General features: G+C 38.6%; 1 protein-coding gene across 1 annotated transcript in view; it reads right to left on the bottom strand.

Annotated features, from left to right (window-relative positions):
* Positions 1-7,326: 7,326 nt before the first annotated feature.
* Positions 7,327-19,466, bottom strand: part of LOC139744306 (early estrogen-induced gene 1 protein-like) — a 79,228-nt gene continuing 67,088 nt past the window's right edge. Inside the window, exons 7-10 of the mRNA XM_071654756.1 lie at positions 16,848-17,089; positions 13,033-13,150; positions 10,931-11,000; positions 7,327-7,676 (exon numbers count right to left, since the gene is read on the bottom strand). Coding sequence (XP_071510857.1) covers positions 7,631-7,676; positions 10,931-11,000; positions 13,033-13,150; positions 16,848-17,089 — 476 coding nt within the window. The 3' untranslated portion in view covers positions 7,327-7,630. The remainder of the gene's footprint in view (positions 7,677-10,930; positions 11,001-13,032; positions 13,151-16,847; positions 17,090-19,466) is intronic.

The raw sequence follows: 19,466 nt of genomic DNA, 5'->3' as shown, positions 1-19,466 counted from the left end.
TTAACTTTAATATCAATGAGCAAAACAGGAAAAACATGTCAATCATATTGCACTGCTGTACTCATTAGAAATGTGAGTCATCATCAGTCTCATTTACAACTGTTTGTTTCTTGCTAATGGCCAAAAAATAGAATTTCAATATTTCTGCTTGTGACTCATTACTGCTCTACAATTTCTATCAAACAGAACAGATAAATAGATGGGTAATTGTAATGTCTGAAAATGCAAACAAATCAACCCATAACTGATCTTGATTCATTTCAAATGACTCGCCGACAACAGAAAATGCACCTGTATGGGTAGGACAGTGCAAGACCAATGAATGTGATCTAAAATGTGGCGAGAAATGCCTTTTGTATCCAAATATCCTCAAAAAATTACAAAAAGCTTCCTGGATGACTGAGTTTCTACAATGATCTGAGGTAAATCTGTTGTTTTTAAGACACTCTTTTGATTTCAATTGCTGAACAAGGGTACCAGAGTACCTGTATGAGAATTACAGAGAGCTGTTGGGCATGGGATGGGATCGCATCATGTACAGCCATCATTTAATGGAACAGTCTGCGTGACTTGCAGAAGGTTGCATATGCACTGAGGGGTAGGGGGAATGCTACGCCTTGAACATTACGGTTTCACACTTGGATGCATTCACCTTCACTTACCCCATTAGGCCCGTCAGCTCAAAATGTCATTAATATCAAGTATGCAAACAGGTCACACAGTGGCAGACAGAGCATTACGCCTGATAAATTGAAGGTATGATGCTTACTTGATCTTGCTGGACACCAAACTACAGCCACGCTTGTTCCACTACGGATAGGCCATCCATGTTCTGATACCTTAGGTTCTTACGGGCAACATGTTTGGACAAAAACGATTCTAGCTCTAGCCTTGGTACCACTAGACAAGTGTCCTACAAAGCTATGCTATATAGCTGACAAAGCACTGTAGGCATGGAGTCTTTTCAAACATCAAACACCGATAGGACTATCGACTTCTAACAATGATAAACACCAGATATTGAGTTAGGCAGTTAGGCCAGGGAGGCATCACATACATGACGGTGACATAGCAGAAACAGGCGGCTTGCGATTAGAGCTGACATCTACAGTAACACATCAGCACAATATTGCATTTTTTACTACTCCGCAAAGAAGCCCCAACAGTGTGCCCAACTTTATTTGCTATTCACATGAACCGAAGCTCAAGAGCTGAAATTTTTTCAGAGTACATGCATGGTATTGTATCTTAAAAATGTACATACTCAGGGGGAAAAATTTGCAACACCAACATATAGCTCCCAACTGCCAAAGACACATACACAAAAATAAAGAATAGAAAAGAACAAAAATGTGAAGTGAGAGCATTTCTGAATGTTGCTATTTGAGTACGCTTAAAATTTGGGAAACTCGTCTATTTCTCAATTTACCAAAGCATCTGTCACAAATAAATCACATTTTTTACTTGAAAATTGTACACACAGCCATAATATGCTCTTAACGTTCATGTGCAAAGACCAAACACATTGCAGTAATGTGACACATTCTCCCCTCCAAAACTCTGAGAACTACGGGGCGAATGCTCTAGATTTGGAGTGATTGGGTCTTGGTCAATCTGCCAATATGTCACCCCTACAATCAAATCAATCATTTGACCATACAACCATTGCTCCTCCCCTCTGTGGGAACCTTCATCCAGTTTAGGAATACTTGCAACATTTTTAAATAACACTACCTTAGTACATCATTCTCATTCTAAACATCATCACACTTGTCATCATCATTTCATTTCTGCCAGCAGAAACAGGGTTACAGAGATATCTTAGAGAAATGGGAAAAAAGTCATCTTTTACCCTAGTTATGAGACGCACCCACTGAACTCATCAACATAACCATGCACACACACATATACACAAGCATATCCTCCTTTTAATCCCCCTATACAAAAAAAAAAACACCAAACAAACAAAAAACAAACAAAACTCCATGTGATGTAGAATGTGACAAAAAATTGAAGGAGTTTCAATCAACTCCAAATAGCCTACTACGTTCTTTGGAGAAAAAAATGAATCGAGGTAAATGCAGGGGACAATAATTGGAGCTCAGTCCCCTACATAATATCACAAATCATATAATTGCTTTGAGTCAAAGTGAAAAGTTAATAGCTGTTAACATGTTGAATGACTTCTGATTTTAATCCTATAGTGATTCCAATGAAGATAAAAGAAATTTAATGAACTGTCTATACACAGGAGTCACTATAACTGAATTCATATCCTGCATTACCCAGTATTGATTTTTCTTCTGACTTTTTGTTTCAGATTTTACTCCACTATACTGCCTAAGAATAATATACTTATTTTTTATGAAAACACATATTGTAACACATACTTTCACAGCCACTGGTTAAATCAACACTGCAAACATTTGTGACAAAAATTAATGGAAAACGGGTGTTAATCAATAAGAAAAAGAAAACACACTCTCCAAACACAAAACAAACTTATAAAATGTTGAAAAAGATTGGAAGATATTTTTCTTTCGCACAGGAAAAATGAAAGCACATTTAAGATTTACAACAGACTTTACGAACTTGCTTTATACTTGATGCTTAAACTCAGGAGATGTCATGAGCTTCTGACACTAGCATAGATCCCCATCCAGTTGGTGACATCAAATCACCCTGTTTTCAAGCTTGCAACAGTACTTCCACTTGCTTCCATACCCATCCCTGTCCACTCTAACCACCACCCCCCCCCCCCCCCCCCCCCCCCCCCGGGAAAAAAGCATAAAACAAACACAAAAACCATAATATGATAATTCCCTTCCTATAACAGGTTTCTTACTACACCAGGGTACATAAACAAAGACATTTATAGTGTTGGGACTTGCACACTCACCCATTTACAGAGTTGTGTTGTATCTGAGCTCTTTATAACAAGGTTTCACTGTAGAGTCTCTGCTACTTCAAAAGAATATTTTGATAACAACGCGGACAAGACTAGGAGCTCAACTATTGGCAAATCACCTTCCATATCACTGACCTGACCCCATCTTGAGGATTTCATATCTGAGCACCGTATACAGAATGGTAGGGATTATAACATCCCAGTTGTTCTTTTTTTTCATGATAAGATCAACACTTAGATGTGCTCTTTCTATCTTCAACTGGAGGAACACTTTGGCTTTTTTCCTTTTTCAATACTGGTATAACTGTCATGATCATCTAAAGAAAGTATACAAAGCCACTAAATGCCAAAATGCTACTCACTGCATACTAGTATCATGCAGATATGATTTAAACTGACAATTGTCAAAACGCAATCGAAAAGTATGAGTTTCTGTGGCCAGAAATAAAATTTCTCTGGCTAGATCCTTTCCTTCCACATGGTTTTTACAATAAAGCAAATCGATCATACGGTCTTGTTCACAGGGGGTAACAACAAAACAGAAAAACCTTGGTAACTACATTTTCTCTGCGAAACAAATTCTCTTCATTCTTATAGATTTCTGCATAAAAGACGCTATGTTCAATATATTTTCAGATCAATTATCTTTTTCTATTCCTGGATGACTCCCTTTTGGTACAATGTTTCCAGAGAGCAACTGCACAATTCTACCTCTCTTTTATCAAAATGTCCTAAATATTCTGTTTTGAATGTACTCGTTACCATCTTCAAAGAACAGAAACTGCATCCAGCCAAGTTCCTATCAACAAATTTCAGTGATACAGGTTGATTAGTGCTCATCTACCACAACAAACTACAGAAGAAAAAAAAAACTATTTTTCTTCCTTTTTTTTTCCAGAAAAGAATAATCTAAGCAAATGCCTCCTGCAAATGAAATGCTGAATGCTTCCAATCCCTAACATCTGTCTTGCAAAGTGATAGATTTAGTAAACAATTCACTACAAAAAACTACAAATGTATGACTCTGCTGGAAAATTTTCACTGAGCAGATAAGAAAGCTACACTCATGAGTTCTTGACATAATAATGTAAAGCAAGTGGGCATGCTCCAACACTTAACCCTAAAAGGGCCGGGGGGGGGGGGAATCCGCACCCCCCCCCCCCCCCCCCCTCGACGTTTTGTGCTATAATTCTGTAATGCGAGAAGGCCTCGTCGCGAGGCTTCTTGACTTTGTTTTGGTCTTTTGGTGCATAAAGTAAATGAAATTTAAACACAGGTCAGAAACAGACCACTCAAAAATCTGATGCCTTTTAACTTTCTTTTCCCTCTGACAAAACAAATCTAGCACAGGAACAATGTCTGTCTCCAAATTTAAAGTCCCTAACAGGTTTTAACCACCATGGCATAAAATAAAAAAGTGCTGAATATGACTACCTATTGAAGTTTACATTTGTACAGAAAGCTTTCTCCTATTTTGGCTTTGTCCTGCACTGAGACATGGAAAAGGGCAAAGAGGATGGTACTGACATGAACCATGGAAAAGGAGAAAGACTTTATACTCTCATGAGAACAAAAGCTGTAGGACACGATGCATCCTACATTTGACAGTCACACAACTTCACTACAAATGTTATCATCAATATCGAATGATGAACGTACAGGACTGACAAGATTTCCAAATTTGTTATTCCATTCTTTCTCTTTAAGATGTATTTATATATCTAGTTTTTAAAGTCAAACAGTTATTATTATTACCCTCACCAAAATCTGCCCATATTGCAGTAGTCTTGTAGGATCAATGTACAGGACTGGTGATATTTCCAAATCAGTTATTCCATTCTTTCTTTTCAAGATATATTTATATCTTTTTAGAACTGCAGCAGTGATTATTACCCTCAACAAAATTCTCAATCCATGTTGCAATAGTCTTGTGAAATTTTGATGTCATCTCCAAAGGGCAGCACAAACTTCAGCGACTCTCAAGAATGTAGAAAAGTCAAATAATCTGGAGTTGGCATATTTGAACATTGTTCTCCTCTATTGTAGCTGGTTATTTCAATCAAATCTTCCATTTTCCCTTCAGCCAAAGTAGACATTCAAACCGTATTCCGTCTCAAAGCTCAGTGGGTGCTTTGGCATGTGTTAGTAGAAGTCATGGTAATATCTCATGTGGGGCTGTGAATGTAGCCTCAACTAGAGTCTCATCTTATACTCACTGCAACTACACCATCATGCACAGCCTTGCAAATCTGCCACTGGCATGACGATGACATACACACACATATTCCGGTCGGTCTCTGCTTCTTGAGACTAGTGTGAGGTAGATGTATGGATCTGACAAACCTTACAGAAGTGCCTCTAAGATGTTCAAGAATATGAGAAAACATTTGTTTTTTTCTTCTTTTCTTTTTCTGTGAGTGTTATTTTGGAAAGGCTGTATTAAAATTCAGTATCTGATCATGAGCCATGTGCAACTTTTCTCCAGGTGTCTGTCGACTTTAGACATCAACTGTTGACGTCCATTTCAACCAGCCAAGAAAATTTGGATCAAGATAACTGCATTCTGTGCTCAAGTACAGGGGAAGAGACCTTAAGGACTATGAGAATGACATACATCCATCAAATGTACATACCTTGGGGAGAAAAAGAAAAGCCCCCAAATTCAAGAAAACAGCCTGATTATTTGCAGCCACTATTACGGTGTAAGCAACAACTTTGAATTTACAGAAAGTGACAGATTGGAATTGGATAAAATTTTTGCAATCATCTCTGAGCATTTCCTTCTTGGCTTTCTATTCTTTCATTCTTTACTTTTTTTTCTCTATCTTCCTCCTCCCCCCCCCCCTTCACTTCCCCTTTTATTTTCTCTACTGTTTCTCTGCCACAGATTACTGTAAAACGAGGAATTTTCGCGTGCATTTTAATTTCGCGAGCGCCAAAATTCGCGAAATTAAAATGCACGCGAAAGTTATTATCTACACTACATTCATTGAATGCCAGTGGCAATTCGCGAAAATTTTATGCCACGAAAAAGGCTGTCGGCTCCAATTCGCGAAAATTTCATGCCGCGAATATATCATGTTTTACAGTATCATGGTTATTTTTCTTGAATGAGCAACCTGGTGAAGGCCAATGTCCTATGTAAAACCAAAAGCTGCGGAGAGTATGACAGACTTCTTTATTTTCAACCCACAGCACAGACTACTGACCCTTGACTGACACAACCACAAATTTCTGAAAAAGGTCACATCCCCCTTAAGTTGGAATCCACTTTCATCTTCGGCTTTCTCTTCACTTTCTGCCACATCAGCTTTTTGTCGCTTCATTTTAACATAATATCATCGACAATGGTAGCGTGCAGGATCAAGTACATAAGGTTCACAAAAATCTACGACCGCAATCATTTTGTACAATGTTGCATTTTTCAGAATGTGCCGCTGGTTACCCTGCGACAGTGTTTGCTAGGCTGCAGATAAGAAGCCCGCTTGTTTGAATGAAGCTAAATACGGCTCTAAAGGCAGTATATGTCATTAGAAATAACTGTCTGCAAGCATGAGACGGCCGAGGCAATGTCATAATTTTGGCTAAAGCAGGATCTTGTTTGCTGGGGCAATGTCATTCACTGAACGGCAGTAAATGGATTGAATGAGAAATTCCACAAAATTCGTCCCGCATGTATCTCTTGAGAATATTAATGATATATGATCCACATCCTTAGGTGCATAATGCAAGGAGTCATTCAGAATATCGCTTGAATTGTAATTCGTAAACTTGTTTGGGTGACTGCACCATAAAACTATCATACAGAGGAATCAGAGGGTCCATGCAGTAAGTCTGTGGAAAGTCACCACATCTGAGAAGACTGGCTTAAATTGCTTGTATGTGCTTACAAGTGCAGTAATGCATCTGTATTATAGAACTGAAGTTCTCAAAAATTATCCACATGTGCTATATAGGATATGCATGAGCATAAAGAATACCTCTTACCGTCATCCACATGGCCAAACTCATTACTTTCATCTTTGAAAAGAACAAGAGATAATCCAGCATAAGTAATATATTTCCCCTTTCTGAACCTTTCTGAGAATGGGGGTATGAAGGAAAACACCAAACCTCACACAGACAGACAGACAGACAGACAGACACACATGCAAACAGACACACACACTCTCACAAGAAATATTTTGGCAGTAAGACTTGCTGAGAAACACCATTTTTTTCTTGCCCTGAATTCAAGCATGAACATGATCAAAAAGGACAAAAAAAGAAGAAGAAAAAGAATCAAAATACACTTCATCTCTGAGACAGTGTTGAATTACCTCCACAATTTTCTGTCGTGAAACAATCACTCTCTGTACTGTCGCCCTCTATGATTCCACCACATACGATTAAGGGTCACAATTTATAAGATGCCCTTAACAATCACAATAGTTTGTGACACAGAAAGGGCAAAGAGAAAGGAAAAGAGATATATAGAGAGAACGCTGCATTGACAGAAAATGATGACATCACAGTGGATTGTGACGGAGGTCTCTCTCGCATACTGCACAGTTGAGATTGCCTCTAGCAATGGCCAGTGGTGAGAGAAGAAGAGAGAATGCGGAGCCTCGTGAGACAAACGATCCAATGGGATGCCAGCCCTCATTTCTTTATAGTCCAAGCCGTTCGGGCTCCGTCGCTGGTAGGATGTTGGATGCTGCGAGCACCGGTCAGCAGGGGTCACTATCTTTGGTCAATCACCACCGCTTCAAAAGTGCCAGCTGACATTCTGCAGGTATGGGGGAAATCAAGAAAGGCAAAAATTTGAGAATGGCAAAAAAATGAGTGACACTGAAACAAAATGATGTATGATAATTCTATAACACAGTTACCCTTCAGAAAAGCACAGAAAAAACAAAACCTTTCATGTACACTCCAACCTTAATTATCTGGCCATCCCATATCCAGACTTCTCTATCATCCAGATGTGTTCACACAACAAAGACAAAAATAACAGTGATTTAAAACTCATTTAGAATAGCTAGGATCCTCATACCATTTACCTATAATATCCACTACGGAAACTAGTTATGAATTTCACATTAAACTGTTTCAATTTCTGTAGAAGCAAACAAAAACAAACTACACCACTGACTCCAACCCCAAGCACCTTTTGATCTGGTGATTCTCCCGCTTGAAACCCCTAGCAAACGGGAGACTCAAACTTGATGTGCGCTTTGCGAACATACGAGTGCGAAGTTCCTTGTGGCCGCTGTTCTAGGGCTCTAGATGCTCTCTCATGATATCTCAGGCTTATTTTTCAACATACGATGACACTAAGTAAGAAATCATTTCAAGCGGGAGACACAGAGCCAGGGCAGTAGAAATTAAACCTCAAGCGGGAGAATGGGAGATTTTACCAAAATGGGCTTTCAGCGGGAGATCTCCCGTCGAAAGCAGGAGAGTTGGAGTCTCTGCTACACTTTTAAGTAGGCTAGCATAGATTACACCATTGTTACCGTGTACATGTACTGTATACGCCGAATATTTCGCAAGGTTTTTATTTTCAGGAACTTCGCGAGTCAGCTGCTATTTGTGAAATTAAAAACATGCGAAAAATATTGACTCTGATGCCGATATGACTGTGACATCCGCATATACATGTCTCTGTTCAGTACAAGGACTCCACAATCGCGAATTAAACCACTTGCGAAATTGTCGGAAAGTCCCGATTCGCTAAAATTTAGACTCGCGAAATATACAGCGTATACAGTATGCTTCCTTACGTCTGGGTCGGCAGATACATGTACATGTACATAAACTTTTTTCCCCCCATATCTGGCCAAAATCTTTTATCTGGACAGGCACCGGCCCCAACATAGCTGGATAACAGAGGCTGGACTGTAAATGGGAAACATTTGTTCACTTTTAAAGGGGTGGTATAGCATTGGTGGAGACGAAGATTGGGCTTTTAACTTCTTGCAAGATATCAGAAAACCACTACTGAAATAATGTAGAGCATACCCAGTGGCGTATCTAGGGAAAACGGCGCCCGGGGCAAGCGCGAAAATTGCGCCCCTAATTTCTGAAAAAGTGTTCAACCCCAAGCCCATCCCGGTAGGGACTTTAAAAAAGTCTACATGATATGCTTTTTCAAGCACTTAAAAGGGGTCTTTTGAGGGTGATTTAGATGTAATAAATTTAGATAAATTTTGGCGAGCGAGCCGAAAATTTTTGTATATTTCCGCGTCATCATCACGTTTTGTTCTTATCTTTTTTTGTGTGATAAATTTTGGCGAGCGAGCGCAGCGAGCGAGCCGAAAATTTTTGTATTTCAGGTTACAAAACATGGAATTCTTGTCATTTTTTGCTTATTAAATCTTACAATTCTAATCAAGAAAATTAATGGTAACGGCCTTATAGATAACGATTTATACCAACAAACTGAGGACTTGAAAAAAATACTCCAAATTAGTACGCGCGTGTGAGCTGAAATTTGTATATTTCCGCGCCATCATCACGTTTTGTTCTTATCTCTTTTTTTTTTGGAGAAATTTTAGCGAGCGAGCGCAGCGAGTGAGCCGAAAATTTCTGTATATCAGCTTACAAAACATGGAATTGTTGTCATTTTTTGCTTATTAAATCTTACAATTCTAATAAAGATATAGTGACGGCCTTATAGATGAGGGTGATTTAAATGTAATAAATGTAGATAGATTTTGGCGAAGCGAGCGCAGCGAGCGAGCCGAAAATTTTTGTATATTTCCGCGTCATCATCACGTTTTGTTCTTAGTTTTTTTTGTGATAAATTTTGACGAGCGAGCGCAGCGAGCGAGCCGAAAATTTTTGTATTTCAGCTTACAAAATATGGAATTCTTGTCATTTTTTTGCTTGTTAAATCTTACAATTCTAATCAAGAAAATTAATGGTGACGGCCTTATAGATAACGATTTATACCAACAAACTGAGGACTTGAAAAAAAATACTCTAAATTAGTACGCGCGAGTGAGCCGAAATTTGTATATTTCCGCGTTTTGTTCTTATCTTGTTTGATTTGGTTTTTTGCGCCCCCCCCCTTATGATATATGTTCGACACCTTTGGCGCCCTCGTTTGATCCAATAGGCGATCGCTTAAGAACGAAAGAAATAAAATTGCAGCCGCTGCTCCGTGTAACATTTTGCCTTCTAACGATGGCATGTGTGAACATAATATACATTGTCATTTTGTCCGCGTCATCATCACGTTTTGTTCTTATCTTCTTTTTTCTCTTTATATGAATTTTGGCGAGCGAGCGCAACGAGCGAGCCAAAATTTCAGCTTACAAAACATGGAATTCCTGTGTGAACACAATAAACATTGTCATTTTTTGTTTTCATCTTGTTTGATTTGGTTTTCTCTCCCCCCCCCCCCCCCCCCCCCCCCCCCCCCCCCCCCCCCCCACCCCCGTTCTCCCTCCTTCCCGGTCCGGGCGAGTTTTTTTTTTCTTCTTCTTCTTCTTTTTTTTCCCCTTCTTTTTTTCTTTTTCTTCTTCGTTTTTTTTTCTTTTTTTTTCTTTTTTTCGTTTTCGGCGCCCCCAAAAAGTGGCGCCCGGGGCACGTGCCCCCCTTGCCCCCCCCTAGATACGCCACTGAGCATACCATTTTAAGAGGAATTCAAAGTCTATTTGATGAAAATCAGTTTTGGAATGGCTGAGACAGCCAAAAACAAAGTAAAATAAGACATCCTAATAAAAGGTGGGTCACACCTTTTTATTAGGATTGCTCTGTTTTTGATATTTCAGCCATTTCAAAAACCAATTTTCATCATATAAACTTTAACCCGTTGAGGACGAGTCCTGAGTATACTCGGGCAGGTGTCTATGGGAAATGTGTGTTGTAGCAAAATCAAACCGTCCTCAACGGGTTAACTTCCCTTAAAATTACATGCTCCTTCACATTTCATAAGAGGTTTCTCATTATCTCACTAAAAATGTTAGAAACCTGAAGTTAGGTCTCGACCAAAATTATACAACTCCTTTAAAGGTCTTGTCATGCTGGTCTCACCTGTTCTTGAGCTGGTGGCTTCCTAGTGCTGTGGAGCCATCCTTGGCAATGTACAGCTGTAGACCTTCCTCTGAAACATTGCAGAAAAAAACAGACACGTTCAATGCCAGAACACATGAGAGATAGATAGATAGACAGATAGATAGTGAGCGAGAGATAGAGAGATATACATAGAGAGAGATTGATAAATAGATAAACAGTCATGTAGATACATAGATATATAGAGAGATTGATAGAAAAATAGACAGGTAGATAGATAGAACGATAGACAGATAGAGATATGTAGGTAGATAGATAGATAGAGAGAGAGAGAGAGAGAGAGATAGATAGTTAGAGAGAGAGAAAGATAGAGATAGATAGATAAATAGATAGATAGAGAGAGACAGAGATAGATAGATAGATACAGAGAGATAGAGACAGAGATAGAGATAGATAGATAGATATAGATAGACAGAGAGACAGATAGATAGATAGATAGATAGATAGATAGACATATAGACAGACAGATAGATAGATAGACAGATAGACAGATTAGATAGATAGATATTATAGAGAGAGAGAGAGATATCAAGAAAATGCAAAAAAAGAGGAGGAAGGGAGAGAATGACAGAGAAGAAGCAAGCTGCTCTAATAATATCTGAGCACCACATGTCTATTGATTTCCAACTACAGATACAGCAGGTGTTTATACATTCACATAAACACAGAATATAATTCTGATGACCCCTTGCTTACAGGAAACCAAGCGTAACATCTATCAGGCCTACTCAGATCTGCTCTATCGTAGTATCAACCGGTTAATTCCACGTGACGGAAATTACCATGGGTGCATGTGACTATTTCACAACTGTTTATTGCGCCTGCAATATGCTGGTATTTATTTTTACAATGGGCATTTATGTCAGCACACTTGACTCTGAATGAAAACTATTATGACAACACTCCCATGTTTACACTAAACATACACATAAACATATCTCGTTCTCCCTCTCAGTGTCAATTTCTTGCGATACAGTAATTGCATGCCAAACTATATCTTGCCCGACTTCTAAAGTTGTGTCTGTTTGATTGTACGCTATTCATTAAAGGCATAATTTACCATTTGCAGATGAAACAAAAACCCAGCATTAGTGCTTTAAAATAGTTCTACAATATGAGTTAGGGAAAGAATCAACCATGCAAAAATTTGAACCAGTATAATGGATGTTGAGTATTGTTAAATACACAAAATGTGAACAATACTTTAATAATAAAAATGTTTCCAGACTAAAGTGTCTACAGTTATGGTTTATTGAGAAAAATACTGATATCTCCTTATATTTTAGGCTTTATTGCAAAAATTTTACATGGTAGGATGTTTTGTGATACAACTGACCTACACATATGCATCAAAAGTAATATCTTGAAAATTTTTAAAATCTCTGCTCCCAAATGTAAACACGACCTTTAAAGTCAGTTTGAATATGTGGAGTCGCTCTGATGTAAAAAGGAAGTAAGGCATATTTGAAGATGACATATACAGCCAAAACCTAGTTCTCAGAAGGGCTCAAAATTAGTCTCCCACCATATGGAATTTACTTGTAACACATCAAAAGGATCTACAAAGAAACTTACTGGCTGACGCAATTTGCCAGAATGATGAGTTGTTTTGGGGTATTTGACACCAAATGTAATAATTTTGATCGTATGCATATGACTTTCATTCCTGAAGAGCCCTCCCCGCTCAGAATGGTGGGTATGTAGAATGTTACGTACCCCAGCAATCATATTTTCCAACAAGCTGCATGCAATTCACTCTGCGCGGATGATTGGTTAATACCGCTGTGGTCTGATTGATCAATTGTCAATAATTGATTTTGCAAATTTACGTACCAACCACAATCAGGTATGCTCCGAGACTATAGTACTTCCGTTGAACCATTTTGTTCAGCATTGCTCATTTTGCCGTTACCCAGCTAAAATTGTGTTACTATGATGTCATTTCACAAATTCTTTATGCATAATATATCTTAGAGCAAGAATCGACCTTTCTGCAGGCATATGAGAGCAATAATTTCCCTTTTAAGTGAAGAAGTTAATAGATTAGCAATTCATTCTTGTACCTGCTGATGTTTCGTCACTCTGGAAGTCCTGCTGGTCAATGATGCCCTTGATGAGTTCGTCAGCGTCCACCCTGGTGTTGTCTAACCTCCTCTGGGACTCCTCCGCCTCAGCATGTTTCTACAGGGATAGCACAATGAGACACATTTTAACCCTTTGCCTCCAAGATGATCTTCACTATTGTAAAAGTTGTTATTTTTCGCAAATTTTGCATATCACTGTTGGGGTGCAAATCTTTTAAATAACAACACGTGAAAATATTGCGAATGGACAGACATTAGTGAACTTAAGATAATACTTGGTGTCAATCGCGAAAACAACATCTCCCCAAAATGCCTGTATCCTCATTTGCAAAAATATCTCTACCCAAAAAATAACAGCTTTTATAGCATTTACTCAAAAGTCAGGGTCCCGTGGAATTCGTCACCATGAAGTGTCATTGAGAAGAGCAGCACTACAGTGATGCCATGTTAACGACCCTGTTTGTAGCAGCCACCTATCTACATTGGCCACTTTTTTTTTTTGTCTCCGTTGGGGTGGCCGCTAAAGACAGGTTTGACAGTAGTAGACGTAGTAGCAAAGCAGAAGCAGTAAAAGTCAAAGTTCAAGCAGCAGTAATTACATGAGGAAAAATGCTGCTCGAATTTGGAAAGAGTGATATTTTTTCATTGCTCCATCCCTGCGGATCTCCAATCTTCTTATTTGAAAGCAGTGAATTCTACTGAGCACTTTAAATCACTTTTGTGGAGTATCTTTTTGGACAACTTCTTTCATTCAGAATGACTATCCAAGGTGTGGTCTCTACCTGTAATGTTTCTACAGTTTGTAATTTGTTTCCGATAGCACGATGAGATACTCTAGCAGGAGTAACGTGCCCTACAAGAATTGTTGCCAGTGTTATTCAAAAGCTAATAACCTCGCAACTACAAGTGTACATTTCTAGATTGAAAAGTATTTACATTCTTTTTGTGAAAATACCATTCAGTAGCCTACTTAGAAACATTCTATAACATGAGCTGTACGAATTTGTCATATGATGATGATTATTATCATTATCATTATCATCATCATCAACAGTGTCACTATCATTATCATTACCATTACAATAATTATTATAACAATGTTTATCATTTTTATCATCATCATTATCTAAATTATTATTATTATCACTTCTGCATTAAGCAAGGTTTGTAAAAGGAAGCTTGGTCACACTGAGTCTGTATGTAGGGGAGAGCGTCAAAAAATGTAGTGAGAAAATACTGTCTCTGTATGTGGATTAAAAAAAAAAGTTTTATCATCCTTATGTGATCTAAGACTAGGAGCCATATTAGAGGGAGGAGTGTCGGAGTCAAACACAGTTCAGTTATTAGGGTCTATAAAGTGCACGCCGACACAAAACACAGCAATTTATGAACAGACAAACAGAGATGGTGAGTAGGAGTCTCTGATCCTGTTTAAACAATGGCGACATAAATAGGGAAGTGGGAATGTAGCCACAAGGGTACTGCACACATTGCTATCCTTGGGTAGGCATTATATCACCTTACGAACAAGACAACATACAGATAAAACTTCAATTCTAGGAGGCTGTGCTATCGCCATTAAAGTCCAGTTTTATTGTTTTGTGACCAAAAACAGCGACATTTATTTCAGGAGAACCTTTCTTTAATATTTGCTTTGCACAAAACGTCCAGTTTTAGATAAGCATGGGACTTATGTGGACAAGTTGTTATCAGTTTAGTACATAATGATATATTCTGGCAGAAGAACACTTATTCAAGAAGCTACTAAACAAAGCAATGGGTATGTGAGAAACCACAAGATGGAATACTTCTTATTTGTAATGAATACTGTAAAAGATTCTTCACTTCTCACAGACATTTTGGTCACTTAGTGATTTTAATCCAAGCTTTAGCTTTACACTTGTAAGTGAATCATATGTCTTTCATACAGAAGATGTCTCCATAACGCACCAGAAACTTTAAAAGCATTGCACCGTATTTGCGGAATGGTTAACTAAACTTGATGCAAACTTTAATCCTGTTCCTGTGAAGGTGACTGCTGCTTCATATCTGTCAACACAAAACTGGAGAGGGGAAGTCCCCCAATGTCAAATTCTCCATGCAAACACATCTAGGTCACTTTGCCATGCAAGTTACGTAGCTACAATGTGGTAAACATTACTGAATCAAGAACCTTTTTGATGCATCTTTCCCAACTATCCAAGCTCCCCTCACCGACCCCCCCCCCCCAAAAAAAAAATATATATATAAATAAATAAATATATATATATATATATATATATATATATATATATATATATATATATATATATATATATATATAAATAAATGAATAAAAAGAAGAAAAGAAAAGACACAAGTTTCTCTTGGATAGCAGGATTGGTCTCATTGCTCATTTTATTGTTCTTTTGTGTGTGTGTGTGTGTGTGTGTGTGTGTGTGTGTCAAATCATGGAAGAACACTAACCCCAGGTCTGCCAACATTCCCAAATCCAAATCAGGGAGATTCCACATAGCAACTAAGGAGAAATCTGTGTGTTCATGCATTTCAATGGGCAAGAATAATTCCCAAATCAGGGAGATTTTAATATTCTCTTATTCAGACATGAACAGATTTTGACATTTTCAGGGAGACTCCTGCAGAATCAGGGAGACTTGGCAGCTCTGTATCCCTTAGCTGCACAAACATCCACTCTCCTACATTTGATGAAAACTTTTGTTTACCCTCTCTGCTTCCTTACTCACAAAAGCCATCTAGCTTTCATGTTTGGACTTATCTCTATCAGCAATGCTTCCTCAAAGTCAAAATTGATCCTAAATGTCAAAATGATCTTTATAATGATAGTCATTGTATATGGGAAATACCGATATTCGATATCCAAGTCAGTCTCTTTGCTTCATGAATGGTTGATTTAGTAACCTTTACGTTTGTACATAAATGATTCACATCACAGGTCAACTTTCACAAAAGTAGGAAATGAAATTTGGAGACATTAAGGATTAGAACTGGATGATACAAAAAAAAAATGCTTTTGAATATCATATCACCAAGATACCAGACTCAGATATAGGTATGCCTGTTATTATGCTCTGATTTGTTCAAAGTTTGATATGATGGCCCCATTTTGAAATATGGTCTTGCAAGCTGCTTGCAAAGGTATAGAGATTCAGACGAGCACACTCCTGAAGCTGTCATGCTCATGATTTGTTAAAGTTTGAAGATGGCCCAATCTGTGGAGACAACTCTTCAAGAGATGCCAACTTGCAGCAAATCTCTAAAGATGCTAGCTTGCAAGGTAAACAACTCTTTGAAGATGCCACCTTGCAACAACTCTTCACAGAAGACGGCAGCTTACAAAAATCCTTTCAAGAAGATGCCAGCTCGCGATAACTTCCTATAGAAGATGCCAGCCTAAAAAGATGTTAGCTTGCATCAAATCTTTGAAAGAGATGCAGGTTTAAAACACCTCCTTAAAGAAGATGCCAACTTACAACCTGACAACCCTATAAAGACGATGCAAGCTTACAACAACCCTTTTATAAGATGATACCATCTTACAACACCTCTTTAAAGAAGATGCAAGCTTGCAACAACTAAATAAGATAATGCCAGCTTACAACTCTTAGCAAAAGATGCTAGCTTACAACAACTCTTTAGAGAAGATGCTAGCTTACAACAACTACATATAGAAGAAACTAGCTTACAACAATTCGTTCCAGAAGATACCAGCTTACACCAACTTTTTAAAGGAGAAACCAGCTTGCAATAAACTCTGTGAGAAGATGCTGACTTACTCTTCTCCTCTCGTTGGTCCCCGTACTCCTCCAGGCATCCTTCACCTGCTCCTTCTCCGGGAGGTCCGTCAGACTGGTGGCGCTGGAGAAGTGCTCTGCCGTAAAGCCCGACGACACTGAGTGCGCGCTGCTGTACCCGCTGGCCCGCGACTGCTGCGAGTTGTAGCTCGACGACCGTGAGTGGCCCAGCTCGAAGTTCTCCTCGCAGATGCGGGGCTCTGGTTCTGCGGGCGAGACCAGACCTGTGGAGATTGTGGAAAGAGGTGAGAGTCCAAGGGAGAAAGGAATGCATATAAACAACATAAGAAATATTCTCCTTTACTCATTCTGAAATAAAAACAAAACAAAAAAATGACAAGGAGACTTGTCTATTTTCTTTCTCTTTCTCTCTCTCTCTCCCTTGAGTGGGCAAACCAGCCACCAGAGACCTTGAGCTAGAAGTGAACCTGCATGGTTTCATTATGGAGCAGCATGAAGGTACAAATCATTCAATACTACACAGAATGGTTCCCATGAATGTATCCTGGCATTTGCAGGTTCTTTGTGATGTCACAAGCATGATCAGTCCCCCCCCCCCCAATTGCTCTGTACTGTAAAATAAGAAATTTTATTTTTCACATCAAGTAAATTTCCAATCACACATGCATCCTTTAAAAAACCATTGTAAATATTTTTCCATACTACACCTGTATGCAAAAAAAAAAAAAAAAATTAGATATGTACATGTATATAGTCTGTTATCAATAATGTAAAAAAAGAAAGCAGACGAGATTTCATGGAAATTTATGCACAAGGCAAATGGAAGGTGAGCTCACATGCTACAAACCTATTCTTAGGGTGGACTTCCACTTTCAGAATTACATTCGGACCAGCGTATCACTGACGGAAAAAAAAGTATCTTTCGCAAGTCGCAAGTATCTTACGCCTGTTGGCTCAGTGATAGTTCTAAGATATCACACACGAAGAAGTCTACGATCATTTCTCTCTTTTTTTTTGTGAACATGAAAGGGGAAATATCTCATGGTATGCTTGCTTGTTATCTATAGACAAGAAACTTGTGGTGAGACAAATTTTGGACAGACATCCTCTGACAGCATCTCCCGTGAAGAGCAAAAATAAACAAAAAATACAACATGCTTGCAAGTAAACTATTTTTAAGCAAAGAGAAAATAACCCCCTACACAGTAGGAGTGACCATAATCCAGCAGCACTTCTCATTCTAGCAAGAAAACAAAATAATGATTTTCACATTCACCTTGTACTCTCGATATTCGTATTAACATGTTTCAACATACTTGGTTTTCATTTCAGCGTTTTGCTGTTTTCTCTGAACGTATGTTGTCATCTTTGAAATGACGCTAAAGCCTGTAAAAATAGAATTTCCGGGTAGAGACTACTCGGTTTTCACTCTTTTGGTTTGATTGATTGCTCATTTGTTTGATAATGTTTCAGCCTGTACGCACTTCAAAAGACACATCCTGCTCACGCTCCACAGAATTGGTTTCAATTACTTGCTAGTTGCAGTCATTTTTGCCTCCAGTGACGGCTATCCTGGTGTTTGCTAACCCACGCACATCTTCTCAAATTACAAGGACAAACACAGCTCTCATTTGCCTGCAGAATTGTTGATTTCTGCTCTAAAATGTATGCATATGCACAGGAAATTGTGAGAAATAATAGTACAATGAAACAATTTGAGTTGGACACAGACAAATATACGAGATATTACCCAAAAAGTTTGCCGGAAGTACTACAGTCTCAGAGCATAGTTTGTCATGGTTAATTGCGACATAATTTCTTTGATAGATTATTGATAATCACCAAATTGGGCCACGGCAGTATCAACCAATTTGTCACTGTAGAGTAAAAGTCATGCAGCTTTGTTGGAAAGTATGACTGCTAGGGCATGATCGACCATTGCATTCATTCTAGCGATCCACTACTAAATGGGGAGGATGCTTGACATAAAAGTTGTACCAATATGATTGATATCATTTTACACTTCTGATCTTAAAATATTCATTATCCTAGTAAAGTGCATCAGCTAGATAACTTCATTGGTAGAACCTTTTGATATATTGCAAGCAGATTCCAAGTCGTTGAAGATGAATTTCAAGCCCTTCTGAGAACTATGTTTTGGCTTTAACTAGTGGACGCAAATGGGATGGGGGGGGGGGGGGAACAATGTGTATGTACTTCCCTGTCCCTACCAGGAAATTTTAAGGTGTCTTCAACTTGCGAAAGTTTCACTGCAAATGTTTCTGGTTTTACATTAATGTAATGTAAGGCAATGTAATTTAAATGGATAAAAGTTTTATATGGCAGTTTCAGGAGCCAAGAATGTTTTATAGGATGGGTGGGGGGTAGTTGCAGGACTGGGGGGGGGGGGGGGAGGAGGGGCTGTCAAGGTCAATGGTAATTGAAGTTATGTTTACATGATAGGCTATTGATTTCCTGTCAGAAATTTATTCATTTTCCCCTTGAAAGTCACCATAGCAAAGGTGCACACACAACCTACACAAGATGAGCCACCCGAGATTGCTGTGACGGTTACCAAAAAAAGTTTGGGCTCAATAATGAATGCATGATCAGCATGAAACAAGAGTAGCCTCCTCATGT

Source organism: Diadema antillarum, unplaced genomic scaffold, assembly GCF_040938485.1.
Source record: "Diadema antillarum isolate AM-2024a unplaced genomic scaffold, OU_Dant_1.0 scf00000035, whole genome shotgun sequence".
Classification (NCBI taxonomy): domain Eukaryota; kingdom Metazoa; phylum Echinodermata; class Echinoidea; order Diadematoida; family Diadematidae; genus Diadema; species Diadema antillarum.
This window is presented reverse-complemented; position numbering and strand designations above follow the sequence as displayed.